General features: G+C 38.9%; 2 protein-coding genes across 3 annotated transcripts in view; both read left to right on the top strand.

The window, feature by feature from the left end:
- Positions 1-1,982: 1,982 nt before the first annotated feature.
- Positions 1,983-6,369, top strand: LOC124864000. Its single transcript, XM_047358601.1, has 4 exons — positions 1,983-2,141; positions 2,239-2,568; positions 3,154-3,287; positions 5,295-6,369. Exons 1-4 carry the CDS (start codon positions 2,075-2,077, stop codon positions 5,376-5,378), a joined length of 615 nt encoding a protein of 204 aa, XP_047214557.1. The 5' UTR covers positions 1,983-2,074; the 3' UTR covers positions 5,379-6,369.
- Positions 6,370-11,962: 5,593 nt separating this feature from the next.
- Positions 11,963-25,160, top strand: part of LOC124864318 (septin-9-like) — a 111,752-nt gene continuing 98,554 nt past the window's right edge. Inside the window, exon 1 of one of the 2 annotated variants that reach the window (XM_047359062.1) lies at positions 11,963-12,141. Coding sequence is in view for 1 of the 2 variants with exons in the window: in XM_047359063.1 (XP_047215019.1) it covers positions 12,120-12,141 (22 nt within the window). In the remaining variant the exon portion in view is untranslated. The remainder of the gene's footprint in view (positions 12,142-25,160) is intronic. The other variant, XM_047359063.1, reaches the window with a different exon arrangement.

The following is a 25,160-nucleotide window of genomic DNA, read 5'->3' as shown; positions in this document are numbered from 1 at the left end:
CCCATGTAAGGGACACAGCAAACACATGGAAGAAGACACTCTGTTCCAATAAGACCAAAACTGAACTTGCATGAGAAATACTGTGTGGAAGAAAACTAGCAATCAATCCCAAATATACTATTCCCAAGGTGGGGCAGCATAATGCTGTGAGACTGCTTTTCTTCAGTAGTGGCAGGGAAAGTTGTCAAAGTTGATAGGAAGATGTATGCAGTTAAATATGGCACCATCCTAAAAAACCTGTTGGAGGCTGCAAAAGGATTGTGAGTGGGACTGAGGTCCACCTTCCAGGAGGTCAGCGACTTTAAATATACAGCCAAACTATAATAGAAGGACCAAAATTTCAGCATATTAATTTGTAAGAATGGCCCAGTCAAAGTCCACACCTAAGGCCAAGTGAGAATTTGTGGCATGACGCTGAAGGGACATCAATACTTTTGTGATGCGTAGAAACTTGACTGTGTTTCTGGATTAACCAATACACAAAAATAGAAATTAACTAGGCTCATTATGTTCAGCATTTGGTCTGTCTTCCTAGCTCTCAACTAACTTGTCAGGTCTTACTATTTTATGTCATGTCAAGAAACGACCAAATGTTACAAGACCTTAAAAAAGCTTTTTTTTAATGATTTTTGTTCACTGCAGAAATAAAATCTGAAAAAGACAAAAAAGGATTTTTTTTTATTAAACTGACTGCTCAACTGTAATTTTCCCACTGGACACATTTTGCTTTGTGCAAAACAAACTTAAAAGGGAAGTCTACTGATATACAATCCTGCGAGGCACTGTAAATACAAACGCAAACTAACTATAGACAATTGAATATAAGTGAAACACTTCCACAATGAAATAATTCTTTTGCAGGTAAAGATTGTGACAAAAAGTATATTACTACTTAGATTTTGGGTGTTTTCTGGAGGAAAACAGAGAAAATGAGTAAGATAATATTCCATTCAAAAAAGGAACATTTTTGAATAAGCTTTGAATGGAACCTGGCTCCAGAGCAGGAGGACTTCGGTCCTAGAGGGCCGGTGTCCTGCAACCTTTAGACGTGCCCTTGGTTCCAGCGCACCTAAATCAAATGGCTGAATTACCTTCTGCAGCCAGGTTCTGCTAATTATCAAATCATTTGATTCAGTTGTGTTGAAGCAGAGACACATTTAAAAGTAGCAGGACACCAGCCCTCGAGGGCTGGAGTTGACCACCCCTGCTCTAGGGGAGAAAATAATGATATATGTTTGTGATTTCAAGAAAAGAGTGCACCAACAGAACAGCTGGTGACGTGTGGACAATCAAACATAAACATGGTCGGGGTGTATGTTGCCATCGCTGTCGCTGCCCTGCTCATCATCGTGTTGGGCTTTATCGTGTGGATCATGTACAAGGTATAAGTTCATGTTGTTTTTGTCTTTGAGTGTTTAAGTTTCTAAGTTTACTGTTTCTCTTTGACTCACAACTGTTGTTTGTGTCTCTGGGGATGTTCCCCATCTGCATCAAATAAAAAAAAGTTTCAAAAGTCTTTCAAAAACATTTTCAAATAAAGCTTTGCTGTGTCTAATCCTAATCCTCAACCTACTCTAACCCTACTCTAAGTAGCCAGATCACCCAGACCGAAAACAATAAGAGTCTAGACAAACCTCAAAAACAGAAGTGGTAATGTCTTCTGCTTTTCATCCATTAGAAACAGAAATTCTTTGACTCAAAAAATGTAAAATTCACAAAACGTCTTTGCAAACTTTCTTTTTAACCTGACAAATACCAGCTTTGCTCTGCTACTTAATTCTGTTCAGACTGCTGCTCCACCACTACAGCGATTCTAATTCTCTGCCTTTCAAAAAAAATTGAAAAACAACCATGCAGCATCCTCACTTTCTTTGCCAGCTTCCGCCACATACAGTCTATTTATGTGTGCTGTCAAAGATTAATGAGACGGAGTTGCAAATAGATGACGCTGACATCTTCCCGCCCACATCAAAGATATTTTATATAGGTCATGTGTTTCTGTTAGCTGTCACGTTAGACAATGTAGTTGAAAACATTTCCGACTGCAGTGTCAGAATTGGACTGAACTTTGCAAATGCTAAATAGCATGTCTGCTGTCTGGATTAAGATTTTCACCATCCTTTGTCTTTGCTACACAGCAGGTAAGACTCAGTCAAGCGAAATTATGAACAACAACATGCAGGTTTAAAATAATACAATGGGGTATAAAACTTTACCATCTTGTGTTTTTTTGTTCAGAGATGAATGGAGTGGTTTGGAAAGAAAATGGACAATCCATCACAATCCAGTGCAGAATTGAACTTAAGCAAACTTATCTGAGTTTAAAAAAAGGCATCAATAAGGACATTGACATTGTTATTATATACGAAACCACAGGTAAAATAAGTACTTCTGAAGAAATGTCAAGAAGAGTTCAGACACATGGAAACTTCCCCAACATTGATATTCTCATTAAAAACCTGAGTACAAGTGACACAGGACCATACTGGTGTGTGTATACAGACGTAGACAAATTTTATAATCAGCGGATCAATGACGGTAACGGATCTGTCCTGCTGGTGGTGACAGGTAAGGATTTATTTTATTAAACTGACTGCACTGTAGCTCAACTGTAATTTTCTCACTGGACACATTTTGCTTTGTGCAAAACAAACTTAAAAGGGAAGTCTATACAATCCTGCGAGGCACTGTAAATACAAACGCAAACTAACTATAGACAATTGAATATAAGTGAAACACTTCCACAATGAAATAATTCTTTTGCAGGTAAAGATTGTGACAAAAAGTATATTACTACTTAGATTTTGGGTGTTTTCTGGAGGAAAACAGAGAAAATTAGTAAGATAATATTCCATTAAAAAAAGGAAAATTTCTGACTAAGCTTTGATTGGAACCTGGCTCCAGAGCAGGAGGACTTTGGTCCTAGAGGGCCGGTGTCCTGCAACCTTTAGATGTGCCCTTGGTTCCAGCGCACCTAACTCAAATGGCTGAATTACCTTCTGCAGCCAGGTTCTGCTAATTATCAAATCATTTGATTCAGTTGTGTTGAAGCAGAGACACATTTAAAAGTAGCAGGACACCAGCCCTCGAGGGCTGGAGTTGACCACCCCTGCTCTAGGGGAGAAAATAATGATATATGTTTGTGATTTCAAGAAAAGAGTGCACCAACAGAACAGCTGGTGACGTGTGGACAATCAAACATAAACATGGTCGGGGTGTATGTTGCCATCGCTGTCGCTGCCCTGCTCATCATCGTGTTGGGCTTTATCGTGTGGATCATGTACAAGGTATAAGTTCATGTTGTTTTTGTCTTTGAGTGTTTAAGTTTCTAAGTTTACTGTTTCTCTTTGACTCACAACTGTTGATTGTGTCTCTGGGGATGTTCCCCATTTCTTGACTGCAAATGTCACTTACACGCCATGCATTAGTCATACTTAACATAGTTTATGGTTAAAACAAAAAGGTTAATCAGAAATTGATAATTTCTTTATGCATTTCTGTTCAAATTTTTAGGGACTGTTTATTACAATAACTGAGATTTAAAAAAATGTTTTCAGTGTCTTAAAACATTATTTAGAATGTTTTCATGAGATTATTCATCCACTGATTAAGTAAATGTGTTCATGTGATCACCAATATATGTTTTCCAGTTAAAATGGGCTGATTACCTCTAGTTTTATGTTGCTATTTCTCTGGCAAGACTGAAAAACACTAAACTAGAACCTGGACCTCAAACCTAAGAGCCCAAGGACGTTTCTACCCCTGTGTGGACTACATCCTGACCTAATAATACTGATATCTTTACTGAACCTTCAAACAGATTGAGCAAAATCAACACAGTTCTTTAAGCTTATAACATAAAACGTAAAGGCAAAAATGCATATGAACAACACAACATGACAAACTGTGCTGAAAAAATATAAGAATACAACATCACAAAACACTGTTAATTTTAACAAATTATTTTTTAAATAATGTTGTGCTCTTTAAAAACTATGTTCACAGTACACAGCCATTGGAATGGATTTCCAGATTCTCGGGGCAGAAGTTGAAAATGCTTCAAAATGTTTTGTTTTAAGCCCTGAAAGTGGCACAGCCAGCAGGCACGGGTCACAAAACCTCAGGGACCTGCTAGGGACATATAAATGTAAAGGTCCGGCCAAACAGTGGTCCTTGTAGAGCTCCACAAATTAGAACCAGGATCTTATTCTGACCTCTAAAGTAGATAGGAAACCAGTGAAGCCAGACAAGAAGTAGAGTAATTTACAGTAACTTGTCTTAGCCAGTAAACCAGTGGAATAAATTTGAACCAATTACAGCAGCTCCATATCTGCTTTGTGTATGCAGAAAAGTAGGCAATTACAACAGTGATGCAAAGAGGAAATAAAAGCATGCATAGGGAATTCAAGTTCTCCCATTTACACAGTGGAAGTATGCAATGTTTCATGAAACATGAACAAAACCAATTATTTGTCATGAATTGTATTGTAATACCTCAATGGAAATATACCCTTATGTCCCTGACTGTAGAGCATAGGTGCTTTTATCATAGGTGGCTAAAGAGTTTCCACAACTAGGGCAATAATCTTGTCAGAAGTAAACACAAGAAATTATTTTATTTATTTAACTGAAGAAATTGTTTTAGGCATCAAGCTGTTTATCTTCTCTAAGCACTCATGCAAAACATGCAACCTAGAAACCTGGTGAGCCTTAGAGGAAATGTATAAATAAACATCCTCTACATTGCAGTGATTAGATATGTTTGCAAAAGTTTTCACAATTTTCAAACAGGTAGCATGTGCAACAGAAACAATGGGGTCCCAGTTCACAGCTTTGATGTATACCATAGTGGAGTGGACCATGTCATTTCAGACAGCTACAGAAGACAATCGGTCCAGTTAAAATGAAGTAAACCATTCAAAGCAGATCCTTACACACTAATCCTAACAAACAAATCTGAGATATTATTATTGCATATCTCACATTTTGCACTTCATTTCGGACTCCTCGTGAACTTCTCCAGGATATTTTGGCCTGTTTTATTTGTGGTATTGAACTGTTTTGTAATGCACAAAGATGGTGTTAAAGCTGTTTGCCATGCCTTGTCTGTGGTAAACAGAACAATTCGGTGTGGTCTGGTACAATTGGTCAACACCACTAGTCTCTGCAACTAAAATTGCCATATCTCTTAAACAGATGCTACTCTTAATCAATTACAAAACATACATTTTCTTAATTTTTAAGAAAATGGAGGCTAACATGATGATCTGTAAATCTTTTGTGACCACACCAAGGTCTCAGACAGCACAACGAAACCGAGGCGTGTTGCTACAAACGGTGACGTTTATGAGGACATGCGAGGAACAATCAGGCGTTGAGAATGTGAGTCTGCAGGTTGCTAACCTGCTTGAAGCCTTTTACATTGTGGGCCACAAAGACAAAAGCGATGCCTGTGGTGCAACATCGCACCTCCTGCTCTTCCCCAACAGATGCACATGTTCAAAAACCAAGCATGTGTTCACAAGAGTATGTCAGCAAAGACAAAGGGAATGGACAAAATAAATCATAAAATGGTACTTTGTAAATCTTTGTAATGTTTTTCTTAAACTGGAAAACATGAGTGTTGAACAAAATTTTAAACAAAATCATAAAATTGTTTTTTTTTGTTTTGTTTTATAATTTTAAATTATATTTTCTGTCCTCAGATTTTCGGTGATGTTCTTAGTAACGATTAGGTCATAACACAGCATCTAAGATGAATCAGAACTTTTTCAAAACTTTTTCAAAATAAGTCAATGTCTTGTCACTTTCTTAATTCAGGTTTCAGCTTGTTGTTTTGTAAGTGATTTAAGAAGTAGTATCACCAAACCCTGATGCTCCCTATGTCATGGATTTAAGCTGAAATTAGGTGACTTTGATCAAAATGATCATTCAGGTAAATGACAATACTTTGGTGTTGTGTTTGAGCTCAGGCCATATAAGACATTGTGAACATAGTCATGATCAAGAAATGTATGTAGCAAATTTAGGCAAAGCATGTCTACAATGAACACTTCCAACTAAGTTCCTCCAATAAAATATTACACTCCAACTAGATTTCAAGAAAGTATCTGCATAGTTCCAGACTGAAATGTTAATACTAACTGTATTATAGGAAGAATGTATATTGTACGTTTTGATTTGATTGTTATTCTTGCAGTATTTTTCTGATAAAGTGTTTTTAAAGGAACCTAAGTATAAAATGTAATAGTAAATTGTAAATAAACTCATGGTTTATTTTGCTGTGCTGTGTGAGATACCATACTATGTATGTTATACAATTTGTCTGTATTTTCTAATCTTAATCAATAAAGCAATACTTTTACTAAGTTTCAAGCTTTCTTCATAATTCAACACTTTAACATTGACTAACAAAAGTTTAGAAACCTCAAGTGTTTCACCGTTTGTCACATACTTCAGTGTATTTTATCAGGATATTACAGCAATACAGACTAGCTCACATTTGGAAGTTGGTGGTAAAATATACATGGCTTTAATTTTTCTTCTTCACAAACTCTGAAAAGTGTGCTGTATGATAACGGTTCTTTCATGAATATTACGCTGGCCAAGCTCCTCAATTCAAAAACCAAAATATTGGCCTCAGAGGATGAGAAGATAGTTTAGATGTGTTTTTTTTTTGTTTTTTAAAAAGCAAGAATCTCGTTTTTTTTTTTTTTCACAAAATCTCAGCAGAGTTTTGATCCATAATTAGCCTAAAAGGATGCAGTCCAAGTAAGATGAATATGTTATTTGGTATTTATATGCTTGTTATAGGTCTTCCGGATGCCAGAGTAGCACTAAAATGCTCTTACTTTGTGATTTTGAGAAAGAAAGGATTCATTTAATTACTCAGTTCAGTTTGACTGATCTATGTCAGGTCTAAGTTTCTTAAACTGTGAAATATTCCTGTAACTTTCTGCTGAAAAGGGTTGCACACCAGCTTTAGTAGCCTTCCTAGGTCAGACATAATTACTCAGTGCTTACAAAATGGAAATGGCAATAACACAAACATCTTGGGGGTGGCATATAATTACTTGTGAATATCTGAACTCTGACTGGGCCATTTTAAAACACTGATCTAAACCACTCTGACTATGTCCCCTATAACTCTGTTTAGGGTCACCATCATGCTGGAAGGTAACCCTGTGCTGCAGTCTCAAGTCTTTTACTGCCTCTAACAAGTTTTCTTCCAAGACTGCCCTATATTTAGCTCCATCTAGCTCCCCATCAACATGTTTTGTCTTGCCTGCTGAAGCAAAGCATCCCCACAGCATGATGCTGCCACCGCCACGTGCCACCTTGGGGACTATGTGTTCAGAATGATGTGCACTAACGTCCTCTAAAAATAACCTTTGATGCCTTTTGATAAAAGCTTTCTTTATGTTTAGATCACATGGTACACACAAGTGGACTCTATTTACTTATAAGGTATTTCATTTTGTGCTATCAGAGTAAGGGGGGGGGGGGGGGGGGGTGTACATACATACATGAAAACACTGCATACAAACTGAATATGCATACCATTCTGGATCTTTGGATCTTTGGATCTTTGGATACAATATATATTTCTCCTTTGATTTTACAGCTATGCACTACTTTATGATGGTCTGCCAAATATATTTCAAACAAAATACAGTGGAGTTAGTGGTTGTAACTGGTCCTAATATGTTCAGTGGGACTAAATACTGTAATTTGGCTGCCAGTTTTAAGGGTTTCAGTTTGCGTCTCTCCCACCACCTCTTAACACATAGTGGTCTGCTTTTACACTAAAGCCACTACCTGCTCACCCCACAACAAGGGAATCAGTGATTGTGAATGTAAAAGTCTCAGGTATTATAGTAAGTGTGGGCAGAGTTAGGAGAAACTGTAGGCGTACAGTGCCAGATTTATGGTTACAAAACCTATTCAGTAGTATAAACGTCTGCCTGCTTGCCAGACTGTCATTCTGGAGTATCTTAAAGTAACTTCTCATAATGTTTACTATTTCAAAAGCTGAAATTGTTATTTTCACAAAGATATGGGTCCAAAATGACTGACAGAATGTCAGATGACATACAAACAGTAATTCTGTTCTTGAAAATAAAGAGGAAAATGGAGCTTATAATAGATCAAAAAACATGAGTTAAAGATCAATATTAGGCCACACAAGCAGAAAAAGCATAATTTATTACCACCACCAACTCCAGCTGGTCCATGTGTTCACTTAACCAAATAGTGGGCTTTCACACGTTATAAATCTTGAAGCTGTTCAAACATGTCTAGTTAAGGTTGACAGATAAAAGACTGTATGAGTCAACACAAAGAGCTAGGTAAAAGGAAAAAATGGTTGCAAAGTTTAAAGTGGATGTTTACTGTTGTGGCGGGTTTGTGGTCAAAGGTTCTATCTTATTTTCTTCACGAAGATGGTCTACAGGACCCTGAAGTGTGAAACGTGTCTTCCTGTGTGTCAGTGGGAGAAATGTCAGCGATGAGCAGTGCAGGAACACGGCTATTGTTTTTTGTCAACGTGCTTTTAAGTGGGACCACTTACGAATGGTCCAGAGTGAGATGGAAACCAAACAGTGCAACAAGTTGCAGCGAGAGTCGGAAACTGAGACCACTGTTCCGAGAAACGCAACCAAAGCACAATTACAGCGAGAGCATCCACATGGCACCACAGGTTTGTTTTTTTTTAAATGAACTTTATGCACTTTTTTTTTTTCTTACATTGCTTTTCTCAGTTTTAAAAGGTAAAACAAGAGCCAGCACACACGTGCAGCACAATTTCTGCAGAACATTGTGACAGGAAACAGCATAAAAGATCTGTGTCAGAAAGCTGACATGCAAAATACTGCAAAGCAGCAATAGATAAACAGCGGATGAACCTCTGTCACAAATGTGGACGGAAACCAAATGAAATCTTGCGTGTTGACAGCCAGCTTTGAAGAAAAACAACTCGGTATCCGATATCCTGATCTGCAGAATATATAAGAAAAACAGTGGAAAGTTGTTCATATCTGTAGGTGCTTTCAGTGGTGTAGGTTGCTGTTTGGATGTGACGTAGTTTTAGATGATCTTTTCACAGTTTTTTCCACACAGATTGGGTCTGAAGGTGGAAAATACTTTAATGCACTAACTCCTATTTTTCTGATTAAAGTGCACCTGGCTTTTACAGCAGAATCAGGATGTGGTTGACATATTATTGATTTATAAAAGCAAATGTCCCAAAAGTCAGGTTAAATCCCCCAGTGGTTGATGTGAAATGTGGTTGAGTAATTTTGAGTTTGTCTTCCTTCTTCATTGTTTCATCCAACTTGTGCACCACTGGCAGCAGTCCAGCCCCTTAAGCATGATGCCACCTCCACCATGCCTGTAGAGTATTCTTAGATCTGCTTACCTCATCTTCAGTATATCAAAACTAATTCTTATTGTAACTGTTCTCTTTTCTCCAGAAGGCACAGAATGTGATGGACTGGCGACCTGCCCTGGAAGAACCTTGTCCTGAAGTCTAAGAGTGTCAGTTTGGGTCAGATGGTTGTAGTACACAACACGGTCTTCCCCATTACGAAAATGATTCCTATTTAACCTCAACAATATTAGTTCAGTCAGGAAGAGTTGTCAAACATCTGACCAGAAATATACCAGTAACTTGATGAGGTGCAACTTACCAAGAGATATTTAACCATATGTCAGTGGGACCTCTTTTTGCCATATTGACCTTGTGAATCAAAGAAAATCTGGACAAAATTCAAACTTGTGGATCCAATTCTTGTTTTTTAATCATTTACGTTGTTATATTGTCTGTTTAACCTGGAAAAAACAAACAAAAACAAAAAAACAACAACCTGTGACAGTTGTGAAAGTCACAAATTTCTATGTATTTTTTCTGATGGTTTCATTTCTTTAAGTAAATTTTAAAAAATGTGGAACAAATCTGCATTCAGCTACTAGGGATTTATACTTTGTAGGACCAACCATGCTTATAGTCTGCAAGTTTTGTAAATCGTAAGACTGAAAGTTTTGCCCAGTCTTCTTGTTTTTTAAATACCTCTAGCTCAGGCGAATTGAATGGAGAACTTCTGCTAACATCAATTTAAAGTCTTGACACAAATTCTCAATTGGATTTAGGTCTGGTCTTTGACTAGACCATTTTAACATGAATATGATCTGATTTGTTCTAAATCATTAAATTGTATGTCTTGTTGTCCTGATGGGAGGTGAACCCTTGTCCAAGTCTCAAGAATCTCACACACTAAACAAGATTTGAATGGTAAAAGGATTTAATTTATTTAGTACTTTTTTAGTAATACCATGATCCTAATGGTGGCCATGTTTCACATTGGGAATGGTGTGTTTAGAATAATGGGAAGTGTACGTTTTCTAACCAAGAGTTTAACTTTGGTCTCATCTGTCCAGTGCACATTTTTAAGTATTGTCCATCCCCTACATGATGTGTGGCAAACAACAAACAGGAGTTGTTGTGGGTTCCTTTCAACAACAGTTTTCTCGCCCCTCACAACAGATTCTCTGCAGCTCCTCCCGAGTTACCAGGGGTCTCTTGGCTGCGTCTCTGATTACTGCTCCCTTTTCCCAAACAACCAATTGAGGTGGACAACCCAGTCTTTGTAGGACTGCAGTGTTACCATACTCTTTCCATTTGCAAATAATGAATTGGACAGTGCTTGATATGATTCTGAAGCTTGGAATATTTTTTAGAACCTACCTCTGCTCCAAACCTTTGCACAGCTTTACCCCTGACCTGTCTGCTGTGTTCCTTGGGCTGCGTGATGCTGATAGTTCTCTAATGTTCTCTATGAACCTCATAGACGTCTTTATTTGTACTAAGATGAAATTGCTCACAGGTTGACTTGTTTTGCTAATTAGGTGATTTGTGAAGGGTATTTTTTTTGCAGTGGGTTTTATTTAGGGGCATCAAAGTAAATGGGGCTGGATACAAATGCACATTTAACTTTTTTGTTTTCTACCTTACAATCAACCCCTAGTGTGTGCTGGTGTATATAACAGAATCTCAACAAAATGAATTAAAGTTTGTAATTGTAAGGTGAAAAAAGTTGGAAAAGTTTAAAGGGTATGAATACTTTTGATATAATTGATTGGGAAATATTTTTGCAAAGATCACTAGTTGCTGTTTCTTCTTGCAGGAAAACTAAAATTAGTTCCACAAGTAATTTAATTTGTTACATGAAGCAAGGTAATGGCTGATTCGCCTTGTGTGAGGAGCTTGAATACTGACAGGTGCTCTTAGAGAGAGCAAACTGAAACATTACATCAGTACAAACTTTAAATTTTCTCCTCAGTCACTCAGGACTTCCTTCCTGAATGCATTGGAGTGCTTGGAGGAAACTGATCAACCCACGCAGAAACCGAAATAAGTCTCTGCAGCTCAGACCCACCGGCAGGATGTGCATCTATGTGTCTGATGAGCGTGAAGCGGGATGACACAGTCTGACATTTCAGATTTTGAAAGGGGAAAGGTCGTTGGAAACACTGAACGCTTCATATAGCTGCTAAACGTGGCGCCACCAAGACTTAAAGTTTATAGTCCAAACAGTTTACCAGGCCACAACCCAACACCAAACACACTGCAGCCTGTCAGCACTGTGCACAGGTGGTTTGTGTATGCACTGAATGTCGATTTGAACTTTGCGCAACAATCAGACCAGCACACTAATTTAATCAGATATTCCCAATCCAACAATCCACGCCAGATAGCTCCCTGAGCGCACAGGTAAGATAGCAGTCTTTATTCCTTCGCTGATAGGCGAAAGCCCCCGCACAGTTACTGTAAACCACTCCCGCTCCTGGGATAGGGCGTGCGTCAGGAGCGCAGGCGAGATTATTTGAATATTCAACACATAAACTGTTTCCTCAAGCAGGTCGAGGGAATAAAAGACTGGGGCAAAGTTTAGGGAGTTTAGGACACAAGAGCGACTTTTGAGACTGATCCGTTCATAGGTGATACCGAAGGAGGCAGAGACGCACGGAGAGAAGCAGTCTGGGAAAGTTACGGATGCAAACAACACCTTGATATTTTCCGCTTTTGAATTAAAATACTGCGAAGGGAAGACACATCGGCAGCCATGAAGAAATCCTCGTTTCCAGGTGAGAGAATGGATCCTTTCACCGGGACAACACCATTATCTCTTCATATTTATGAAAATAAAAAAAGTACATTTTGGGTTTATTCAACAGAACGCCCAGTAAAAAGCCTACATTTTTCAACACCGCTCCTCCTCAAATCTATGCATTTATAAAATTCCCCTTTTGCAAACGGCCCCATGGCTGCGGGAGTTGTGGGTGTGGTTTTTTGATCCATTTCTTGGCTCCGCTCACAGAGTCACATAAACAGGCTGTGACATCATGACAGAAAGGTGACGCAGGTGACCTTTTTTTTCCGTCCGGAGGAACGAGATGCTTTATGCATCTGGATCAAATCTAACCAAGCTTAAAGGTTCTGCTTGTTTTATGACTGGCTGCGAGAATGCATGCAATAACAGGTGCGGCCAAAGACACTCAACAGATGCAGAAAAACACATAAAAAGGTCAAAGGAACCGGAAATGAATCTCATATAAATAGAGGAATTTGTGTGTCTAAAATTGTGTATTTATAAAATTGAGAGGATGGATCGAAATGTTTTCCAAAGGAAGCCAAAATAAGTCTTCTTTGTTCAAATGAGGAGCACTTTGCTGGGTGAATTAAAACTCTTTTGAAGACTCTCCCCACCTTATCTGTCAACTGGCCAGTTGAACTGGAAAGTCAACAACCATTGATAAAGCACAGCGGTCGTATGGTCATAGTTTGGGCATATTTTGTTGCATTTGGGTCGAAATGACTCTAAAACTAAGATTTAAAAAAATAATAATAAATGTCATTAGTCTGTGTGAGACTTAAGCGAGGAATTATTGAAGGAGAAAACAAGTATTATATTGGATTGGCCAAGTCAAAGTAATAAAAAAATTGTGAATTAGTACTTTGTTAGAAAGTAGAAACATGCTATGAAGCACTGTGGTTATGGTGTCATGGCATGAGGTGGTTAGTAACTAGCTACATTTGGTTAGTTACATTTAATTGAGTAATCAATTACTTCACTGAATTATGAACAAACATATTTAACCAGAAATGCACCTGACACATATACAAGTGTGTCTGTGTCTGGTGAGACTTCGGGTCTGTAAACAACGTTAAAGTTTTAATGTTATTTTCTGTCTGCTGAACATGTGCCGTTTGGAGGTCAAGTGAGTATGCAGTAAACAGTAAAGATTGTCACTGAAGCACTTTGAATTGTTCTAACATGCATAATTTACCTACTGTAAGTGTTGGTTTTACTGTAAGTTACGGTTTTATTTGTTTTGTTTTGTTTTTTATGATGTGAATTATGTTTGCTAATTTTTTATTTTATTATCATGAGCACCAAAATCTGCACATAACTTTTTTATTTTGCATGTATGAATGCATCATTTTCACAAATTAAATTAGATTAAACAGTACTACTTAGGTACTAGGTACTTACAGTATGTTATTTACATGTCATCAGGTTATTCTCATCTACTTTTACGCTATTTTAATTTTGTTATATATCTTTTAAAATAAGGCTCCAAAACCATCACAGCATATCTTTACATGCACACAAGCCATTGTCCCCTGCTTTTGTCTTTCTTCTGTCTAGTATTGTCTCCTTCTTTCACTTTCTGCTGTGGCAGGCAGCTTTATCACTTATTTCTCCATTCAGAGCTCAAAAGCCCCCCTCCTTTTGTTTCTCCTCCGAACTCCGACATGGACCATAGCCTTCAGAAGGTCAGCTTTCCCGGCTCCTCTTCCCAGAGACTTTAGGTGCGATGGAGCGTCTGACAGTTTTTCATTGGAGCCAAGCACATGTTGGGTCATGCTGCTTCGCCTCCTCCTCTTCCTCCTCTGTGTGTGTGTGTGTGTGTGTGTGTGTGTGTGTGTGTGTGAGTCCCATTACAAGGTGTGCATTTAATCTGTTGTGTGGATGTGTTGTGAAAGGTCCTTTCTGTTCAGTGTGAAGGGGTGTTTGGACAAGCATCCAGGGTGTCTGACTTGTGTGTGGACATGTGTGTGTCTGTTTGCAAGAAAATAAGAAAAACTTTCTCACACACAAGCAGATTTTAAAGATTGCCCATATAAAACCAATGGTGATATTTGATGTTTAAGGGTGGTTGTGTGCATATCTATGCATACATGCAACCTCTTGTACTTGGGGCACTGATCCCTGCATTGTACACCACTCCCTTAAGTTGTCTGGATCAATGAGTAACCTGTATGAACACAACAACACACAGAGTCAACATTTTCTAAGTACACATCTCCTGGTATGTGCTTTCATGTCCTACTCAGAAAAAAGCACACATACGCTCCAAATCTACTACTACCTGTGTGACAGGTACCTCACTCCATGCTGCATTATGACTTTTAGCCTGTTTATACTGGAGGGCGAGCAAGGCTTTGATTCAAAGCCTGGAGCAATTGTTAGATGGTAACTTGAAAGTTGAGCTATAAACTGTGTTGAGACATATTTGCCCTGTCATCTAGCAGAGCATGCCGGGGATGGTCTAACCTTCAATTTGAAAGCTACAAGGCTGTGAATAATAGGCTAATAAGGTGCTGGAACATGTGGACATGCATATACAGTGCTGTGGTTTGATCCAAAAATGTGGGTTTGTACTTTACAGAGGTTTAAGCTTGGAAAAAACTTGTGAAAATAGCAGTGAAACTGTGTGAAAGTAAATACATGATGATGAAAAATGTAAATGTTTGTTTTTCCAAGTAAATTAGATAAACTCAGGCATTCAGATCTACTGATTTCCAAAAACGTTTTGTGCATAGATTTATCGTATAACTCTGCAGAAGGTGTTTTATTTTATTTTGCCTTTCCATCTATCCGTCTGTCCCTCCATCCTTTTGAAAAATACATTTTATTTATGTTTATAGGTTTTAAAATAAAGAAAAAAATAGAACTTTTGCAAAAAGACATTCTTCTAAGGGATGTTGATATTTGTAGGAAATTATGTAAAGAAAAAGACTAAAATAGATCTAAAAAATGCTGCTGGTACTTTTAGTCATCAAGTCAATGCAAATATTCTATGAAAAAACAGAAAATCTAAAAAAAAAACTTCATATGTTAAGATATCTAAATTAAAAAACCTTAATTGGTGCTTTATCATTTTTAGCTAGTTAGTTATTAAGAGCCATTGTCATTAAAATTAAAATAAAAGTAAAATCTGCTTCACTGTTTTTCAAATGTATATACAGGGGTTGGACAATGAAACTGAAACACCTGGTTTTAGACCACAATAATTTATTAGTATGGTGTAGGGCCTCCTTTTGCAGCCAATGCAGCGTCAATTCATCTTGGGAATGACATATACAAGTCCTGCACAGTGGTCAGAGGGATTTTAAGCCATTCTTCTTGCGGGATAGTGGACAGGTCACTAGACGATACTGGTGGAGGAAAACGTTTCCTGACTCGCTCCTCCAAAACACCCCAAAGTGGCTCAATAATATTTAGATCTGGTGACTGTGCAGGCCATGGGAGATGTTCAACTTCACTTTCATGTTCATCAAACCAATCTTTCACCAGTCTTGCTGTGTGTATTGGTGCATTGTCATCCTGATACACGGCACCGCCTTCAGGATACAATGTTTGAACCATTGGATGTACATGGTCCTCAAGAATGGTTCGGTACTCCTTGGTAGTGACGTGCCCATCTAACACAAGTATTGGGCCAAGGGAATGGCATGATATGGCAGCCCAAACCATCACTGATCCACCCCCATGCTTCACTCTGGGCATGCAACAGTCTGGGTGGTACGCTTCTTTGGGGCTTCTCCACACCGTAACTCTCCCGGATGTGGGGAAAACAGTAAAGGTGGACTCATCAGAGAACAATACATGTTTCACATTGTCCACGGCCCAAGATTTGTGCTCCTTGAACCATTGAAACCGACGTTTGGCATTGCCATGAGTGACCAAAGGTTTGGCTATAGCAGCCCGGCCGTGTATATTGACCCTGTGGAGCTCCCGACGGACAGTTCTGGTGGAAACAGGAGAGTTGACATTTAATTCTGCCGTGATTTGGGCAGCCGTGGTTTTATGTTTTTTGGATACAATCCGGGTTAGCACCCGAACATCCCTTTCAGAGAGCTTCCTCTTGCGTCCACAGTTAATCCTGTTGGACGTGGTTCGTCCTTCTTGGTGGTATGCTGACATTACCCTGGATACTGTGGCTCTTGATACATCACAAAGACTTGCTGTCTTGGTCACAGATGCGCCAGCAAGACGTGCACCAACAATTTGTCCTCTTTTGAACTCTGGTATGTCACCCATAATTTTCTGTGCATTTCAATATTTTGAGCAAAACTGTGCTCTTACCCTGCTAATTGAACCTTCACACTCTGCTCTTACTGGTGCAATGTGCAATCAATGAAGACTGGCTACCAGGCTGGTCCAATTTAGCCATGAAACCTCCCACATTAAATGACAGGTGTTTCAATTTCATTGTCCAACCCCTGTATATCAGAATGTGGACTAACCATACGAGCAGAGCTCTCCTCTGTATTTGGAGTATGGAAGCATAATCAGTTGTGGAAACAAAAGCAAAATTCTTTAATTTTTATCCAATATGTTCACTACCAAGTGTCACCTGCAGCCTGGACTTCCCCTGCTGCTGCAGACCAACATTCTATGTCTATGCTCCTCTTCTCGCCGGTATGCGTAGCCTGCTCTCAAGTGTCCACTCTGCTTTGTGTTTATTATCTGCAGCCAAGATGTGATACTGGCCGCTGGAGCTGTCAGCTGATACAACAGGCGGCTAGTGTTGTACGGCACGCCCGAGGCCTGGAGAAACTTGTAAAAAGATAATGGCAGGCTCAGAGAGGTTCTGATGCACGGTCGAAGTGTGTGAACTGGCATCCAGACGTGGCTATTAGAGCAGATACGAGTGTGTTTAAGTATTTCAGATGCGGTAGCTGTGCACTGTTATCTGATTAACTAACACACTTGTTGAAACATTTATTATAGGACAAATGAAAAGCATGTTGTGTTTAGCAGGGCCGAAAGTCAGGGTTCAGGCAGGGAAAATGTTTTGGCAAGAGCAGCCATTTCATGTCATGACTTGAATAAATATTTTAATGTTCGTAACAATCCGCTAAAGTGTTCACCTTCGGTTCTGGTTCTACGTTTTTGTCGCACTTATATGTGTCAGATTGCAAAAGTGTTTAAAAATAAAAGATAATTTGTGTAAATACACGCTGCACTTTTTCTTATTTATTCTTGAATTTCTCTTGAATTTCTTTCTGAGCCCAATGTATTGCTATTGACATTTTGTTTTGCCTACTTCATGTTGTTAGACAGGTTCTATATAAGTGATTTCTTCACACCACAGATCTGGCAGCAATCAGGCCTGGGTGTGGCTATTGGAACTGAAACCAGCTGTCCAAAATAATAAGTGAGAAAATTACAGGTTTACATAGAAAGCAGCTGGTTTAGCTTGTCTGTTTTTCCTTTAAAAAATTAAATCATCACTGGAAAACTGTTTTATGTTCTCAGGTTATCTCAAATATTGAAAATTGTGTGATAATTTGAAGCAACAAGGCAAAGACAGAAGAAATCTGAGGTGGAGAAATACAATTTTTTTGCACTTTAAAAGTCCAGAGAAAAAACAGATTTATATGTTTCTCTGTGCACACCCTTACAATGTGCAAACAAGTTCTGCATCGACCGTGGATCAGGCTCATGATGCTGCATGCTTCAGTGTTAAGATGGAATGACAATGTTTGTTTAGCTGCCTCTTCTTAATTCCTCTATCCAAACATGAAACTCTGTGCTAACTTACAAATGCTAAGGCTGTTTTTCAAAACCTGGGTTGCCTTTCTAAGACTTTCTAAGTAAATAAACTCACTTGTTCAGTTGTTCACCTATGATTTACAGTAAGTGGATAGTTCTCAGGTGAGGTCACATCTCATAAAAGCTCTATGAGATATTTAACCGGCACTCTTGGGTTTTAACAACTTTACCTGATCCATATCTAAAACGGTCACATTGTTTTATGGACTGCAGCAGCATTCTGGTTTAGTCATGTCACAAACACGTAACTTACACATTAGTGTGCATTGTGAAGAGAACAGACAGATTTTGTGTGTTTGGCAGAGTAGTGCTGGTTTTCAGTGAGTGTCCTGAGTGAAGCAGAAGTAGGAAGAGGTGTCACCAGTCTGTCGCTTCGGCATCAGGACTCATGATGAGTGTGTTTCAAAGGTCAAAGTCAATGTCTTGCCCAAACTGCTTGTACATCCATGTTTCTGCATGACTTGGGTGCTGTGTGGGTGTGAGGGTGTGTTCTCTGCGAGGCTTACTTTGGCGCAGGCCCTGGTGCAAAAAAACTAAAGGTCTTATCCAGGCCGTAAGAAACTATCTTGAAAAAAGGCCTTTTGGCCTTTTCGCTCAGTCTCGCTTTCTTTCTTTTCATTATTTCACTCCCCCTCTCTTTTTTTCATAATTGCCCCCAGCCCCTTGTCCACTCCCCAGTGTTGTGAAACGCTGTTTGCAGCATACCCTCAACATGTGTAATGAGGGCCATAAAAACACAATGGAGGAAGATTGAAAAGCCGGAACCAAGACGGAGCTCAGTGACATTTAACCTTTTTGCATGCACATGTTCAACTTGACAAATTATGATTGCAAGAAAATTGTCCACACCTACCCTAAGGTGATATAGATCATGCCAGAAATTCAGAGCAACTCTGCAAGAGAAAAAAGAAACCTTAGGAGTCAGAACTGTAGCTAAAACTAAAGACTGCAAGAAAGTCTGTTTTCTTGAAGCTAGGTAGAAACAGGTGGAATAGATCGCATGAGACTAGATACTGAATTTTACATAATACTGAGGTGTGGATTACACATATATACTTAATCCACACATGATCCCACTAATAACTGTTTGAATGTTCTTCAGCAAGTTGAAAAACTACAGACTTTCTGTTCCCATCACACTTAACTCTGAGAGGATATGTGGACACTCTTCTTTTGATTGTCTGTTTATTAAAAATTTGAGGTTCATTGGATTCATTTGAAGGTAGTCCTCTCTGGCAGTAAATAAGGTCCCTCAAAATGATTCTACCTCCACCATGCTTGGCTGTCAATGTAAAGGTCAAGGTAATTTGTATTATCCCTAAGGATTAATTTGTTTCACAGCCAGTAGCAAATACTTTGAAGAAAAAACGCACAAATAGCAGCAGTACAAAATAACAACATTTAGATCAGTTGGAAGTGGTAGATCAGTGTTTATAAGCCCCACCTTGACCACTCCAAACATACTTCTTGTCGTGGTAACCAAACAGCTCAACGTTTTTACTGAAGGCATTTTACTCGTAGAGAGTAAAATAATTCAGTCGTGCTTGAAAGCGTCGATTTTGGAGCTTGGGGCTTATTTCCAGTTCACGAGTTGTCCCCGGGTTCTTAATCAATAGCCTTTCATATAAGGATGACAGTCTGGGACAGGCTAGGGAATAGGCTTAAAAACCTACTAGCCCAACCATGCCTGTCTTGGGCACAACATTTTCGTCTCTTGCAAAATAATTTAAATTGTTCTTTAATCATTTCACCCTGAAGAGAAAACAGTATAGATGTGATGTTCATCTCCATGATAAGTGTATATAAACTTCTCAATGTCACCGTAAGACAGTAAAGGGTCTGTTGAAGGCTGTAGGCAGAATGAGATAATTGACTGAAATGAATGCCTGTCATTATACTTGAAATATCACTCCTTATGTTTTGAAAGATTTGCTCTAGCTTTACTTTTGCAATGTCTACAACTAGCTACATTGATTTATGTGTTAATCGAAATGCCTCACTCTAAAGGGAAGGGAGTTCCCTAAAAGAGGTCAGAGAGAAAAAAGGGAGGGAAGATCCTTCACCTCCTCTATCTTCCTGCTCAAACACAAGCCGCGTGGCCTCCCTGAGCAAACATAAAAATATCAGGAGGATGTAGAAAGACACTGTATACTTTAATGTTTGTGTCCTCTTTTGCCTGTGTGAAAGAAGGGTCTATTTTAAGTGTAGGGTAAAGTTCAGAAGAATATATTTATAGGAACATGTTTATAGTATATACAGGTCCTTCTCAAAAAATTAGCATATTGTGATAAAGTTCATTATTTTCTATAATGTCATGATGAAAATTTAACATTCATATATTTTAGATTCATTGCACACTAACTGAAATATTTCAGGTCTTTTATTGTCTTAATACGGATGATTGTGGCATACAGCTCATGAAAACCCAAAATTCCTATCTCACAAAATTAGCATATTTCATCCGACCAATAAAAGAAAAGTGTTTATTAATACAAAAAACGTCAACCTTCAAATAATCATGTACAGTTATGCACTCAATACTTGGTCGGGAATCCTTTTGCAGAAATGACTGCTTCAATGCGGCGTGGCATGGAGGCAATCAGCCTGTGGCACTGCTGAGGTCTTATGGAGGCCCAGGATGCTTTGATAGCGGCCTTTAGCTCATCCAGAGTGTTGGGTCTTGAGTCTCTCAACGTTCTCTTCACAATATCCCACAGATTCTCTATGGGGTTCAGGTCAGGAGAGTTGGCAGGCCAATTGAGCACAGTGATACCATGGTCAGTAAACCATTTACCAGTGGTTTTGGCACTGTGAGCAGGTGCCAGGTCGTGTTGAAAAATGAAATCTTCATCTCCATAAAGCTTTTCAGCAGATGGAAGCATGAAGTGCTCCAAAATCTCCTGATTGCTAGCTGCATTGACCCTGCCCTTGATAAAACACAGTGGACCAACACCAGCAGCTGACACGGCACCCCAGACCATCACTGACTGTGGGTACTTGACACTGGACTTCTGGCATTTTGGCATTTCCTTCTCCCCAGTCTTCCTCCAGACTCTGGCACCTTGATTTCTGAATGACATGCAGAATTTGCTTTCATCCGAAAAAAGTACTTTGGACCACTGAGCAACAGTCCAGTGCTGCTTCTCTGTAGCCCAGGTCAGGTGCTTCTGCCGCTGTTTCTGGTTCAAAAGTGGCTTGACCTGGGGAATGCGGCACCTGTAGCCCATTTCCTGCACACGCCTGTGCACGGTGGCTCTGGATGTTTCTACTCCAGACTCAGTCCACTGCTTCCGCAGGTCCCCCAAGGTCTGGAATCGGCCCTTCTCCACAATCTTCCTCAGGGTCCGGTCACCTCTTCTCGTTGTGCAGCGTTTTCTGCCACACTTTTTCCTTCCCACAGACTTCCCACTGAGGTGCCTTGATACAGCACTCTGGGAACAGCCTATTCGTTCAGAAATTTCTTTCTGTGTCTTACCCTCTTGCTTGAGGGTGTCAATAGTGGCCTTCTGGACAGCAGTCAGGTCGGCAGTCTTACCCATGATTGGGGTTTTGAGTGATGAACCAGGCTGGGAGTTTTAAAGGCCTCAGGAATCTTTTACAGGTGTTTAGAGTTAACTCGTTGATTCAGATGATTAGGTTCATAGATCGTTTAGAGACCCTTTTAATAATATGTTAATTTTGTGAGATAGGAATTTTGGGTTTTCATGAGCTGTATGCCAAAATCATCCGTATTAAGACAATAAAAGACCTGAAATATTTCAGTTAGTGTGCAATGAATCTAAAATATATGAATGTTCAATTTTCATCATGACATTATGGAAAATAATGAACTTTATCACAATATGCTAATTTTTTGAGAAGGACCTGTATTTAAATTTTGCAAATTGTGGCATACTTTACAACTATTTGTTTCTGTATTCATTTGACACCAGTGACTGATCAGTTGATGCATTTGTGCATGCATGATCATGCTCTCAAGTGGTTGTGCCAAACACACACATACCCAGATGCTATAGGCCTCCCTAAACACCACAAATGACATCAATCAGCTGAATGTTGGTGCAAACACACATACATCCGTATGTTTATTCTGGGAGATTTTGTGACTTGCAGTACCCCTCAAAAGTTCAAGTTTTCCCTCAGTGTTAAAACCAACTCCCATTTTTATGCATCACATAAGTGTAGTGACCTCTGCTGCACGTAGCACTCATGAGGAAAATATGACAAAAGATTACAAAGCCTTTAAAAGTAAAATAGACATAGGTATGGTGTGTTTGTGTGTGTTTTTGAGGCCTCAGACAAGACTGAGCAGGTGAGTTCAGTTTCCACTGTAGACAAACACACTTTTGTATCAACACATTGCAGATGTCACTCCTGTGGTTTAGATTTAACCTCACTGACTTACGTAATGCATGTTTGCTTATTAATAGTTGGTACATTACTTTCATATTAAACTACACAGCTACACGTGTTGTACAGATATGGCACTTCCAGATTTAAAGGTGTTGCATGTATGTTTGTTGCATTGGTCATCTTTGCCTGTTTAAAGCAGTTTATGTCTGAGAAGGGTGTGTACTTGTGTGCTGTTTATTTTTTTCCAGACTTTATTTTCCCTTTGAAGAGTTAGAAGGTACAGACATGTTTTTAGTTGTAAGCATCGACAGATTCGATTGACTTCTATATTTTTCATGATCTGAGATATATACAGACATGACTTATACAATTATAATGAATAAGACTGTTGCTAAAAGTCTGAAAAGTGGGCTTGTATTTTTATTCAACCCCCTTGTGTCTGTTTTTGCAGAATAGTCTTTGGCTACAATTTCAGCTGCTGGTCTTTTTGGAAATGTCTACCAGCATTGCAAATCTAGACACAGAAATCTCAGTTAGGTTGGAAAGTGAGGGTCTGTTAAAAGTAATTTTCAAGTCCAGTAACATATTCTCAATTGGAATTAGGTCTGGACTTTGACTGGACCATTCTCAAGTCTTTTCTGCCTTCAGAACTAATGCCTTGATTTAGCTCCAACTGTTTCCCCATGAACTCAGACCAGATACCCTGTTCCTGCGGGAGAATTCCCACAGCATGATGCTGCCACCAACATGTTTGCAGACAGTGTGTTGAGGGTTGTAGTTGCTTGTCAGTTGCTCTGCCACAGATATAGTTTTGCCTTTAGACCAAAAATTAAAATTTTGGCTTTTCCTGACCAGAGTACGTCCTTCTACATGTTTGTTATGTCCCCAACATGGCTTGTGGAAAACTTGACTTCTTATGGCTTTCTTTCAACAATTCCGATCTTCTTGTCATGCATGAATGGCAAATATGTGGAGTGAAAGACTAATAAACATAAAACATAATTTCAGGGGCATTCTGGGTTGACAGAAAGCATTACATTTGTTCAGACATAAAGCTGTCTTTACAGGAGTTGTATGTCTAGGATAAATGAGATGCACATGCAAACAAGACTGAGAGTGTCATCGACTTGCTAAAAACTGGTTCCCTTCATTGAGTCTGATTGCTCATTTGCAGTTTGAAATAGTGACATTTGTCTAAATTAGACACGGATGAAGCATGTTTTCAGAATATTTATATTGAATTTATCTCAGTTATGACCAAGCGGTTGGGTATTCATTTTTAAAATGTGTAACATCTTCATCCCTATATAATTTGCTGCAACTAAATGTCATTTCTGAACATTCCCCCAGCCAATGCTGAAACTCCTGAATGGCCAGAACCACATAATTGTTTTTGCCCAGAAACACAGTAAATTGTGTTTTAATTCAGTAAATGTTAGAATTGTGCAAAATTCAGCACTGGGAATTATGTCACTAAACCTAACAATATTTTGGTTGCAGGTTAGAAAGGTTTAAAAGCTAAACAAATAGACTAACTAATATCAGCATTATAAGCTCATGTCAGTTTGTTTCACTGCATTTGATACATGTTCAGTTCTGAATACTATATGTGGCTGATTAAATGAGATAGAAACTGTTAGATGCGCAAATAAACAGTTTATTAGTGCAGGAATTGATAGGATTCGTGCACATGGTAGCCATATTTTGTTTTGAAGACTAGTACAGAGAGCAATCTCAGACTTTAAAAGGCAGAATACTGAGACTTTTTACCAAATTTTTTCCCACTTGAAACTTAAAAATTTGACTTCTGAGTATAAATGGAACTTAGCGTCAGTTTTCTTCCCTTTATGCAATTATGATCATTTAGTCCCAGAGACCAGTGACATCTTTGTTAAAGGTACAGATGCAGAAGTTTGCATAGAGTGCACACGTTGTCTTACCATCCTTAAACTCCCTAACAAGTAGCTTTATTCACATCTTCCAGTCACAGTGTATAGTGGCACATTCAACTCCTCTGCCTCAGAGAAACCACCTTCAGTTTGCCCAAAATTGGTGGAAACTGCTGAGTTTCCTGGTCTAATAAGCATAGACTAAATTTCACATAATTTGCTGCCTTGTGGTAAAAGACAAATTTCTAAGAACTCAAAAACAGGAAGGTACGGCTGACCCAGCCAGCGGATGAATTTATCTCATCAAGGCAGCTGTCAGTGCAGAGAGAACAGAGTCTGGTCGACCTGAAGCATCTTGTAAACGTTCCATCTTCTGTTGTTGGAACAACAGAGTGAAACACGTCACAGATTTATCTCTTATGTTAGCATTAAATACGTTCACTCTTACAAAAGAGAAATTGTTAGTCTATCAAAGGCCACTAAAATGCTGCATCATGTAATCAAACTGTTTCATCATCACTAGAATAACAACTCATGCAGAGTTCACTTTTAATTCTTCTACTTAGCAGTCGCTATAAACAGGCACATTTCCACAGGTTTGATGAACATCATGTTTGCCATAGCTAAATAAGGATTGTTTTTTACTGATTTTTTAACATTAGTTAGATATACTCCAGAGTTGTAAACTGTACAGAGGATAACCATCAGCTTTTCATGTGGAACTGATTCACATATCACAGTGTTACTCCGTAGCTCACACTTTTTTAAATGTGCCCTGTTCAAGTGGCTTAGGCAAGAGTGGGTCTTGGTTACCGTGCAGTGTCAGGGAAGATTGGCTCCATAATAAATTGAATTAACAGAGACATTAGATCCCATCTGACTCTTGAGATGATGCAGCCACAGTCAGTGGTTTAGCAAAACTGGATCAACACATGCTTACTGTGAAACTCACCAAAATCTATAAATTAGAACTGATTGTGCAGATTACACAGTGACAGCTAGGAGGAAGGGGCAT

Source organism: Girardinichthys multiradiatus, chromosome Y, assembly GCF_021462225.1.
Source record: "Girardinichthys multiradiatus isolate DD_20200921_A chromosome Y, DD_fGirMul_XY1, whole genome shotgun sequence".
NCBI classification, from domain to species: Eukaryota; Metazoa; Chordata; class Actinopteri; order Cyprinodontiformes; family Goodeidae; genus Girardinichthys; species Girardinichthys multiradiatus.
This window is presented reverse-complemented; position numbering and strand designations above follow the sequence as displayed.